This window comes from Wyeomyia smithii, chromosome 3 (assembly GCF_029784165.1).
Source record: "Wyeomyia smithii strain HCP4-BCI-WySm-NY-G18 chromosome 3, ASM2978416v1, whole genome shotgun sequence".
NCBI lineage: Eukaryota > Metazoa > Arthropoda > Insecta > Diptera > Culicidae > Wyeomyia > Wyeomyia smithii.
In genome coordinates, this window is record NC_073696.1 from 123,507,308 (window position 1) to 123,520,312 (window position 13,005).

A 13,005-nucleotide genomic window follows, 5' to 3' on the forward strand; every position below is an offset into this window, starting at 1 on the left:
GAACTTGTCGTCGACGCTTTGAGACGATAGTGCATATAACGGCACTAGTCGCCACCTTCCGGTCGGTCTAATTCTTCTCGTCTGTCATTCTTCAGCAGTCGGTATTGAACAAGCCGTTACACCGTCTACCGATTCTGCCGTCCCCATTGATCGTGCTTGATTGCCACGTCTTCCACCCTTAACAGGATGTTGTATCGCATCGTCTTCTCTGTGCGAGGTATCAGCACGTTCGACAAACATGTGCGCATCTCAAATACGACTAAATATTATCTAAGTTTACCAATAATTGGTCAAAATAAATCCATTTTCCCGACCTGTGCATTTGCTTCACTTACCAAACTTACTTTGCACCTCTCCGTCTGTACTCGTGGGATTGGTTTCAAGGACCATCTTTACCAGACTGTCGTCCAACATCCTTACAACATGCCCAGCCTACCGCGACCTGCCAATCTTAGTGGTGTGGACTAGGGTTTGCAATCCCGGGAACGATTTCCCGGGAATTGCCTTTTCCCGGGATTCCCGGATCCCGGGAATAGGAATATTGATTCCCGGGATCCCGGGATTCCCGAGCTCCTCGGAAACTTTTCCATACAATATTGCAATAAAACTAAATATCGTTTCAAAACACGAAACTTACTTCGTAGACGTGTAGAGCAGCTCCATAGTGTGCATTATACGAAGCAAATATTTGCTTGAAACGACGATCAATATTTGCTTGCCGTGTAATATCAAATTATTTGCTTAATTTATTTGTCAACAATATATGCTGTCGTATTTAGTAAACGATAAATTAAAAAATATTTTCGTCGTCTCATGTTTTTTTTTTTGCTAGTGAGTTTACTACTAAGCGGTAGGTGCTTGATTTTTTCTTTTTTTCCGTCGGTCTAGTTCCGCCACTGTTGTGGCCAATCTCCGACGCCCAGGGAGGCGACTCCACACCCAGGACCCTAACTCACGACCCGTTTATTAACGGACCGGCGCCAACGGCTTTACTTCCTCATGCGATGGAAGGCGTGATCCCAGAGATTTTTCGCCTCAGAAAATCTCCCGGTGTCGGCTAGGTTTGAACTAGACCAGTTGGGTTGGTTGTGAGTGGATCACGCCACCTCACAACCATCGACACCTATGTCGGCGGTGAGATTCGAACCCAGGCGTCGAGCGTGGTTGGCGGAGACGTTACCAACCACACTAGGTCCCCGCTCTGATTTTTTCTTTGTTTATTGACAAAAAATTTTGAAACCTGTAAATTGATAAAAAAATTTAAACCCGTAAATCAATGCGACCAGAAATAAATAAATCAATAAAACTCAGTCAGTGTAACTTAGGTCGTGGCCGCGATTTCACATTAATTACGAAGGCATTCAAATGCTCTAAAATCTGGCTGCCAAACACTCAGCTTTATCTTGAAAAAACTAAAAGTATTGGACTCTTCAATTTTTAATGGAATGTAGCAAGAGCTGGAATCGGTGATTTAGAAGTATTTTAGAAATCGGACACCAGCGGTTATTCAGCGATCTTATGCAAAGTTTTACAGAAGAGAACTACATTATTTGGGCCTAACGAAAAATCATCAGCGGAACTGAGGCGATTGATAGACGATTGTTCATGAACTTCTGGAGTGAACTTGAATAAATTTTGTTTTTCAATTGATAAATAAATTGTAAACGATTGTTTGAAACTTTTTATTAATAAACTTTATTTGAAATCTCATTTTTGCTAAGGATTTTTTCCTTTCCCGGTTCCCGGGAATTCCCGGGAAATGAGATTTTTCATTCCCGTTTCCCGGGAAATCTATTCTCGGGAATATTGCAAACCCTAGTGTGGACGATGAGCATCTCCCGCAGTTCGTGGTTCATTCGCCTTCTCCATGCTCCGTTCTCTATTTGCATTCCACCGAAAATGGTACGCAACACCTTTTGCTCGAACACCACAGTTGGACCGTGTTGGTCCTCCACAAGCATAGTCCACGTCTCATGGCCGTAGAGATCTACCGGTCTGATCAGTGCCCCGTAGATGGTCAACTTGGAGTGGCGGTGAATTATACTCGATCGAAGCGCTTCCCGAAGAACAAAATATGCATAATATCTTGCGATAATGCGCCGAAGAATTTCTCTGCTGGTATCGTTGTCGGTAGTGGGTTTAAGTACACAAGCTCGTTGACCACCTCGATTGCATCACCACCAACTTGAACTCGGGGTGGGAGTACATATCTGCATATCGTGGAATATCGTGTCACTCGTGCCCGCTCTTCTTATGACAAGAGTGCCCCCGATACTCGAACTACACACATCACTCGATCCATAGTCATTTTGACCATGTTAGTTCGTCTAGAAGTCCGTTTTCATGCGTAATTTGCCATAGCTGGTCTCGAACGTTTGTGTCATTTGCATTGGCAATAACGATTTCCGCGCCATGTTTTGGGTACTCGCTATTAGTCTGCTCGATCTTTTCGTAAAACTCGTTCTTGTCGTTCTCGAGTTCATCGTTCATCGGTTCGTATGTGTTGATTAGGCTGTAGTTGAAGAACTTACCCTTTATACTCAACACCCATATACGATTATCTACGGGCTTATTGGCCGGGAACCGCAACAAACAAACAATATCACACGCTAGCTTGGAAGGCCAATAGCGGTCTCGATCAGCTAGACCTACTTAGTTGAGAGAATTTGTTATCGATATTGTTTTTGGCACATTTTGCATGTTGTAGGATAAGTACAACGATACACCGCACCGTGCCCCAGTGCTGAGTCGAGAAATTTTCTAGCTCGAAAAGATCCTCGACCTGATCGGGAATCGAGTCTGACATCACAATCGTGTGGGTGAGCTAGCCGACCAACATCGCTAACCACAGAGCCACGAGAACGGTAACCGCCCTTGCACAATATTCGCGAGTATAGAGGCCTTAGAAGCGCAAAGTTCACGGTGCTTCCGATTCCTCTCAGAAAAAGAGGCGCGACAGTGCGAAATTGATACTTCCAGGGCACGCTGGTCATGAGTCACGAGCCACAGTGCACAAAATTAATGATGAGACAATAGACAATATTCCTGAATCCCAAAGAAGTGTTTCTCGATTCCATAGTGTAGCTCCAGGGATGGTTCGGGATGGTTTGAAAGCGAGGTTCGCTTCTACTGGTTTACATTGACGAAGACGGTAAGATCATTGCAAAAAAAGCAAAGCGAAGCCTTGGTGCTACATTCCGATTCGGAACTTCACCTTGTGTTTATTTATACACAGACTTCGCAGCTGACTGTTTAGTATACAGGACAATTGCGGGGCTAGCGCTACGATCCTACTGACACTAACAGTCTCTCCCGGGCCGAGACTCGAGCCTATGACGAGTGGCTTGTTAGGCCAGCATCGATAACTGTTGCCCCGAGACTTCGAAAACTCATCGGTGGCGACCGTTATGTGTTCCAGCAGGACCGTGCACCAGTGACGAAATTCTGTACCAATGGCGAAACTCAGTGACAAATTTTGAGGAAGAGCGATATGACAAGAACGATCCCTTCTATCAATAGTCATATATCTGCCACTAGTTTACTTAGACTAAAGAAGAGGCATATCACCAAAGATCAAAACAGTAGTCACAGTGGTCCAAATCTTACAAAAAAAACTCCCCAGATTTGAATTCAATGGACTTTTTTGTCCGGCCCTACATGATGTCGAAGCTTGATAACTACAAGATCTCCAACTTGAAACAATTGAGAGGGAATGAGATACTTATGGAATTCGCGCGTGCCCCCTGCGACAGCTTCGAAAAGCATTTGGAGTTGATGAATCTAACTAAGAGAGGGGTTGCGTTGCTGTAGATGTTACCTATAAAAAATACTTTCAATAAAAAATACTCTAACTGAACTTAACTGAAATAGCCAGCATGATTTATCCGTTTAACTTCCAAATTTCGTATACGACTTCAACACTAATTCAAGTATTCTTTGTATTATGTCCTTACTAGTTACCAGTGGTGGGCACCGCTAACCGAAAATTTAGCGACGCTAATCGCTAAGTCGCTAACCGGAAAATTTAGCTCGATAATCGCTAAACGCTAAACGCTAAACCCACATTAGCGGAACTTTCGCTAATCGCCAATCGCTAACTTTTTAATATGTAAATAGTCTTATCACTATATTTATTGCTCATGTTTTGTAAGATTTGGACCACTTTGATCTGTTTTGGTTAAACAAACGAAAAAAATTACTTTTTAAAGCTATTTACAGTAAGCGGTTCACGAAACGGTATTCATATTTGATTTTGTAAAAACAAGAATAACAAAAGTTATTTAGCTTGCATTGAAAATAGATACTCTTAGGAATGTTTTCATGAAAATTCAATTTTTATCTGAATCGAAAAAGTTTAACCAAAGTTCTCATAATTTCAAGCGCATTGCAATTTACCAAAGTTCTTGGTGTGCCAAAAATTCAATCTAGACCCGATCAGAAGAGCATAACAAGAAAATTACAAAATTCTATCAACACGAGATACAAATAACAAAATTTGATACGATTTTGTATTTTCCCATATGCTTTTGATATCAAAATATAATCTGAATGAGTTTTTAAAATAAATCCTGAAACAAAGTTGTTTTGAAACAAATCTCACATTTTTTTCGTCTCTATCAAAACCTGTAGTATATAACAATGGTTGTTATTATACTGTTCCATATGCTATCTCATTTTGTTAGAAAGCTGATACGTTAGTAACAAAACTTGATATGGGTTTGATATTAGTAGAATATTTATTGTTATAATTTCTGTTATTTTAACACCTAACGGGATCTAGTTTGAAACACAACCTGAAAGGTTTTTTGTATAACAAACTAACAGCTTCTGTTACATTTTTGTTTTGTCTTTCTGATCGGGGACCTTGTGCTTGTTCTTCAAAATGCTCCTGTGGCTTGTACGATAACTGGAACTCCATTCTAGGGTAAAAAAACTGACAAAAAGTAACTTTCGCAGTAAAGTATGTTCATCTTTCGAAGCAATTTACGTACGCCATCAGCAATCCACAGTTTTTCTATATATTTCTATTGTCGCTTCTCCACAAAATTTAGCGAATTAGCGATTAGCGTTTCGAAGGCCAAAATTTTAGCGACGCTAACAGTTTCGCTAACCAGCTCAAAAATTAGCGAAATCGCTAAATCGCTAACTGAATTTTAGCGTCGCTAATTAGCGAATTAGCGAATTAGCGGAATGGTGCCCACCACTGCTAGTTACATCCTACGCCATTTTTGTACATTTATTAATTCTCGTCAATCGTAATAATTCCTGGTTTGCTGTACTTTATTTCTAGGTGTCGATTGACGACAACGAATCGATTGACAAGAGCAGTTTGTACCACGAACCGTTCAATGTCAACATGTACACTAGCGCCGCCAGCGGGTGCTCCATGAACGACATGCAGCGACATCACATCACTCCTGATTATACAGGTAAGGCATTGTAATACAACCTGATGTATATAAGTGCATATAATCTTGAAGAGAATGAGGATTTAGATCAGGCTCAGTTTTCGTCATAGATGAATAGTTACTTTCTAATAACCAGGATAGAATGTAGTATCATGATCGGAACTATTCGAAAATGTTCCATGATCATGTGCAAGATTGCTCCACTATTCAACAAGAAGTTACCTCAGTTATTAACGGTATCATCAAACAATTTTTCCCGAAGATGTGCAGAAAGTTTCATTAAAATTTTGAAAGTAATATTATTGATTAATTATATTACCTTTAAAATCTTAATGAAACAAAAAATGTTTTTTTTTCGAGCGCAATTCGCCCTTACCGTTGCTATCATGCTATCGTTTCAAACAGAGATGATGGAATCAAATATTCGAGAAATACGGTATATTTTTCAATAAAGTACTTCTATAACATTCAATTTTTATGTAAGAACCTGTGTGAAAATATTTGCTTTAGAATTGGAATTATTGCTGGAATGCGAAGACCTGTTTTGTATCATGATCGGAACAGCTTACTTCTGAGACTTCACCGCATCACTTTACCGGTGCTTGATAGAATGATGGATTTCACATACGTACGATTCATGGAGAAGTTTTTATTAGTAAACCTTCTTTTCTTTGAGAGTGCCCATTTTGAAGTGTTAACCCTCGAGTGCCCAAGCCCGCCTTTAAACGGGTTTTAGTGAAATCACTATGAATCTTCAATCAATACTTAAAATAATGTTCAAAGAGATTTATAGTGATTTTACCGATGCCCGTCTAAAGGCGGGTTTGGGCACTAGAGGATTAAGAATAGTTTAAGGCAATTAAAGTGACTACTTAACAAAATGCTTAAATTCAATTAGATCTCAAATAAAATGTCTGGATTATGATACATTTTTTGCTTCGCTCATGATTTACCCTGTTTCGATTATGATACAAATTCTGTGATCAGATAGAACGATACCTATTTTAATAAACTCACGTCGGATTTGCTATAAAATATTGTTTCTGTAAACTACATCGAAAGATTGTTCCGATAAACGTAATTTGTTTATGATTTCATACGATAACAATGGTAAAAACATGTCATAAAAATAGTCTAAATTTCGTTTTTCTAACGCATTGAAAACAAAAATTCTAACGCTTTGAAAAAAAACCGTTGCTGGGCAACCTCCTGCTTTGAAAAATTCATAGGTAATTAACTTTACATCGTAGAAACAAAGTTGGCATTTGAATTTCGTGTAGATTATAATCAGAAGAATATTTTTTCCGATTCCTGTCAAACTTTAACACAAGCTTTTCTGTTTGAAACAGAAAGGCAAAACTGGTTGCATTTCGATAATTATATTGCTATATTGCTCTATTGCCACTACGCATCAAATCAAATATTGATTTCATCCTGTCAAAAGTTGTACCATTCGTTCAGGATCCAAACGATTCCGAAGATGGGATTGAAACCTGTTTTATCAATCGCTTTGCGCATTTTCTTCCTCTAAATCTACCCAGCATTGGCACCATTTCCGCCACCAGAACGTGCAGCAAGCCACACATTCTCGAACGGGCTTAACGGTTCCCGATTGTGCACTCAATTGGTGCACAATGCAATGTAGTCGGGTCGCATCGTAGTAGCAGCAGATACTGCTTCTTCTGCGCTATCGTTTCGTTGCGATTGAGTGAAATTGAAACTGACAACGTAGCAACCGGAGACGTAAAATTTTATTGCCAATTGCAATAAGCGCAAATATTACACTCTCTGGAAAACTCATTTGCCATTTCCTGTGGAGCCACCTCCGACTTGGATCGATTCGTATGGAGACACTTGGTTATTGTTTACTGCAACAAGCATATAGCTTATAGAAAGCTAAAGGTTTCTTGGCTTTTGGGGTGAAGGATTGTGTTTTTCGATTTCTATTCTCGGACAAACAACAGAAGCGAACACAAATTTATGGCTATCAATATATTTATATTTTAGTACACAATTACATACTAGGCAACGCATCGATGGGAAATAATCACACGGTAGAACCTTTTTTTATATATTATATAGACCCATTCTTCCTCACCCGAACCGCGATACATACTGCGACTGAAACAGTTTAGCATGTGCATGGCCGACAAAGAGTCATTCAGTGTACCCAGTGAAAAGTATATTAAAAATGCACGCAAAATGGCGTTTTAATAGATGGCTTTATTGTGGTCCGACCAAGCTTTCCTTGCTGACCATGCATTTTATAGCTCGTGTTTTCATACGTACCACTTTTACTGCCCAATATAGAACACTGTTAAGCAGTAACTTTGTAGGCGGTGGCACACAGTATCCACCACTAGCGTGTCTAGATCTGAAAGTAAATAAACACAGAAAAAACTGGGTAGAATATTTTATCTGCACCAAACCCTGGGAAAATATATCAAAGATTAAACTAACGCCGTTTCGTGTTTTACGCCCTGGGCACGCAACTTGCCGAACAAACGATTTTAAGTGTAACTTTCGAGCTGACTACGCCCATTCCTTCTTCAAATATGACCACAAAGAGCTAGAACTAGCATGCCGCAGCGGGCAGCAGCAATATGGACGATTCTATATCCTTTCCGCTCTTCTTTTCTATCCACCAGATGTTCCCGATATCGTGTGCCAGGAGTATGCGGTGCCCCATATGCAGGACCTAATACCGAAGATTCCCGGCGGCTACGTAAGCGTCCGGCTGACACCACCAACATTGAACAATATCTTCCCGAAACCACCGCCAGTGCCCCCACCGCCGGAGAAGTATTACGCGGCCACGGCCATCTGCAAATCATCGACCGCTCCCACTACTCCCTCCAGTACCGGCAATCACCAACAGCAGCAACAGCAACTAAACGCTTACAGCGATCTGGATCACGGTGTCTCGGACGATGATTTACAGCTCAGCGAGTATCCCCGGGATAAGCTTGTGATAGTGGAGAAACTCGGCTGCGGCGTGTTTGGCGAGCTTCATCTCTGCGAAACCAAAGGATACAGGTAAGTGCAATTGTCCGAACGACGAAACTGATCAGAGTACCATAAGGTCCGGTAGGGTGCGGGCCGCACAGCAGGGTAGTATATTTTCCACTAACCAAGCTAACGGTCGGTAGAAGTGCTGGCCAGCGAAAGAGAAAACAGCCGGCCGACCGCTGACGACGTGGCAGCGAACTAATCTCGTCGAGCTCATCATAAAATGTTCGGAATTTCTGTTACGTTGGAGGTCCATTTGCAGCACCGCTCCACAGTGGTCCAATGAGGCAAAAAGTGGAACTTAATTCCATAGCGCCTTTCAACTTCATCCTAGCTTAATAGTATCTTCAGAGCAATTGTTTGTATGAATGACTCGCATAATTGCAAATTGTCAAGAAATATGAAAAGTTTACTATACTAAAACTAAAAAAATTAACTTTTTTGTGTTAAGAGATAGAAGAATATTTTATTCAGCAAAGTTGTAGAAAATTCAAAAATATGAAACTTTGTTGAACAAATGAAATTCCTATCTCTTTTCGGTACATAGTTATAAAATACACTACATGGAACTTATTTAAAAGTTAGTTTTTTGTACTTAACTTTTGTTAGTTGCATTTTACACGAAAGTGTAGTTCGGAGGAATTATTAGGACACACAAAACACATATTTTTGCCGAAGACCATATATCTCCAGGACTTTTCCTTACAAAGTTACATCATGTTTTAGCTTATTTTTTCGATAACTTCAAGAACGTATAGGTTAAAAAGGGGCAAGTGGAATCATGATGTCAATATTTTTCCTTGCAGTTAGGCTGAAGTACTATAAACTCCTTTAGGTTCCATTTGTCCCAATCCACTCATTTTAGAGTACGGCAAGCATATGTTACAGTAGGTTTTCATATATTAAATATACTAACTTTTTTGTGTTAAGAGATAGAGGAATGGTTTATTCGGCAAATTTTTAGAACATACAAAAATATGAAACTTTGTTGAACAAAAAAATTTCTATCTTCATTGGGAACAGAGTTACAGAGTATTTCATGTAAAAGTTACTTAAAAGTTAGTTTTTTGTATTTAACTTTTGTTAGTTACATTTTACAAGAAAACGTTGTTCTAAAGAAGCATTTGGGCATACAAAACACACGTTTTTGTTGAAGGTCACACATCTCCAGGACTTATCCTTACAAAGATATAGTACATTTCAGCATATTTTTTCGATAACTTTAAGAACGTATAAAGGAAAAAGGGGCAAGTGGAATCATGATGTCAATTCTTTTTCTCAAAGTTTAGCTCAAATGCTCAAAACTAATATAAGTTACATCCGTCCCAATCCACCTAATATTTATTCTATACGTTGTTGAAGTTACCGAAAAAATATGCTGGAATGCGCTATAACTTTGTAAGGAAAAGTTCTGGAGATGTGTGGCCTTCAACAAAAACGTGTGTTTTGTATGCTCAAATGCTTCTTTAGAACAACATTTTCTTGTAAAATGTAACTAACAAAAGTTAAATACAAAAAACTAACTTTTAAGTAACTTTTACATGAAATACTCTGTAACTGTAATGGGTGGATTGGGACAAATGGAACCTAAAGAAGTTTATAGTACTTCAGCTTAACTTTAAGGAAAAGTAATGACATCATGATTCCACTTGCCCTTTTTTAACCTATACGTTCTTGAAGTTATCGAAAAAATAAGCTAAAATATGATATAACTTTGTAAGGAAAAGTTCTGAAGATATACGGTCTTCGGCAAAAATGTGAGTTTTATGTGTCGTAACAATTCCTCCGAGCAATACTTTCGTGTAGAATGCAACTAACAAAAGTTAAGTACAAAAAACTAACTTTTAAATAAGTTCCATGTAGTGTACTTTATAACTTTGTACCGAAAAGAGATAGGATTTTCATTTGTTCAACAAAGTTTCATATTTTTGAATTTTCTACTACTTTGCTGAACGAACTATATTCTTCTACCTCTTAACACAAAAAAGTTAATTTTTTAATATTTAGTATAGTAAACTTTTCATATTTTTTGTTAATTTGCAATTATGCGGGTCATTCATACAAACAATTGCTCCGAAGACACTATTAAGCTAGGATGAAGTTGAAAGGCGCTATGGAATTAAGTTCCACTTTTTGCCTTATTGGACCACTGTGCGCTCCAATATTAATCCTTTGTACTGTACTAGGGCCAATGGAAACATGAATTATTTCGACATAACATTCAAGGGGTTATATACCTTTTTACTCGAGAAAAACAAGGATTATTACATATCACATTGAAGTTATAATTTTCTAATACACAGTAAAAAAAAATTACATTACTTCAAATGCACATAAATGGAGCATTGGAAACCATGTAGTATTCCGTGTGGTATTATATTCACATGCGAAGTAAATGAATTTGCATACATATTTATATTCGAAGCTTTAAGTTTATATCAATTAACGTACAAATTTACATGGTTTTAAACGATTCTGTATTGTGCATTATTAACGGTGTGAAATTGTATATGTTATTCACTTTATGTGCTATAAACCGTTATGTGCTTTCATCTGTATTAGTTGTAAATTTCATTTTTTGGTACTGTGTAGTATAATATTTCTATAGCAAGAAAAGCATTTGCTTATGAAAAATAACAAATATGGCCGTTCCCCAAGACACATTTTTGCTGAAGAGGCTTGCGGTGCATACAATGGAGGCTCAGCAGGTCAACTGAAATTAGAAAACCTATAAAATGTCATTTATTTTATGAGTATTTCGTTTCTCCTGCAAACAGAAACGTGTCTCGCGCAAAATCCATGTTTTGGGTACTAAAAATGTCATTAATATTTATTTTTGGAAAAGCTAAATTTTGTGCATTACAAAGTGAGCGTTCAAGGACTCACATCGTTAATAACGAACTTTTAAAATAATATGGAATCGGCAATCGTAATCTCCATATTTTATGTAAAACACCAAATCGAGATAAATTATAGGATAAAGTTTCAAGTTTCCCTTATAGGGTCGTAACGAAGCGTGCTTCGAATTCTTCCTATCGCTCAAATCTCTTGGTGAATCTGGAAAAATGTTCTCAAAAAGTTGTACTCTAATAGTGCAATATTTTTTTTTTTTTTTTTTGGAAAACGAAACCCCTTAATCGTGGCTTTGAGAATAGTTTTAACTATAGAATTTAATTATCAATCTCATCGCTTACATAAACAAACTTTTGTTTAATACCTCTAATACAAAACTTTCATAGTTTTTACGTTAGCAAAATTAGCATAACAAATGGATTGCTTCAACGTGGAATAAGCAATCAATAACTTATCAAAAAAAATATTTTTTTTAAATTTACAAAATTACTGACTGTTCATTTCATCTTAAAAATTATATTTGTAACCCAATCATACTCCAATACCAATCAATCTCAAGTGTGCAACCACCTTCTCAGATATTGCTTGAAGTTTAAAGAATTTTTATAAGGTTACAATAGAAGGTCACAAGAAAACTAGTCTAAGAATCCGACAACAATATCTATTTTAAATAACAACCGTGACCCTTTTGCGTTTGAAAAATTTATTACGTTCATCGGCAGATGAGTACATTCTAATTTCAATTTTGACACTTTCATCGTGTTCCTGAGTAAATTATGAATGAAAAACACCTATCACCACGAAAGGGTTCTTAGAAAAACTCGAGTTACAGAAATTTAAGGAAAAAAGGTAAAAAATTTTCTGGTTTTAGACAATCTTCTTTCAAGTTTTTTTTTTCATATCTCCGGATATTTCCATCAATGGATATTCCAAAAATTGCATTTTGAAGTTACTTAGTCAAGGAATCCAAAAAAAAAAATCACAGGAAGTAGTGTTAACAGATATTTCTGGTTATCATTTGGAAAATCAAATTACGTTTTTCGGCAAATGAGCATATTTTAATTCCAAATTTGATATTTGCATCGTGTGCTTCTGAGCAAATTTTATGTATTATGAGCAAAATTCGAGTTACGAAAAATATACTTTGATTTGCTTCTGATTTTTCTTCTCATTTTGCAAATATCTCTGTTTTGCTCATAAACATTATAGATGATTCAATTCGAAAAACAAGCAAAAGAAATATATAAGTTTTGACCGAAAGTGTTACCAATCGCTTGGATATCAAAAAAAAATTTTATCAATAATTTAGAATTTTTATGTTCCAATTTATGATGTCTAACTTGTAATGTTTACATCACAAAGAAAGGGTTTTTATTGATGACATTTTCTATTAGATTCTTAAACCTAAGAGTAATTGTTTTCCCAAAATCTTATCACTAAAAAAACTTAACTTACCTAGAACTTGAAAATTTCAAATAAATAAAAAAATGTTTAATGAATAACCAAATCCAAACTTCTGGTCAAAAGATATATATTTTTTGAATTCCCCTTAAATTGAATCATCATTACCAACTTAAGAGCCGTGTTGGTTGGTGCCGTATCAAGAACTCCTTCACTCTACAGGGTCCTGGTTTACTCTCGTCTCCCATTCCGTGTCTCGACACTCGCAGACCCGTTTCAACCTGATCAAGCTATCCTGTTCGTTGGGTCCCTCTCCTCCAGGTTTAAATGGGGT

General features: G+C 37.5%; 1 protein-coding gene across 4 annotated transcripts in view; it reads left to right on the forward strand.

The window, feature by feature from the left end:
- Positions 1-13,005, forward strand: part of LOC129731596 (discoidin domain-containing receptor 2) — a 682,978-nt gene that overhangs the window by 575,077 nt on the left and 94,896 nt on the right. For all 4 annotated transcript variants that reach the window (XR_008729043.1, XM_055691707.1, XM_055691706.1 and 1 more), the window contains 2 exons: positions 5,291-5,429; positions 8,057-8,444. Coding sequence is in view for 3 of the 4 variants with exons in the window: in XM_055691707.1 (XP_055547682.1) it covers positions 5,291-5,429; positions 8,057-8,444 (527 nt within the window). In the remaining variant the exon portion in view is untranslated. The remainder of the gene's footprint in view (positions 1-5,290; positions 5,430-8,056; positions 8,445-13,005) is intronic.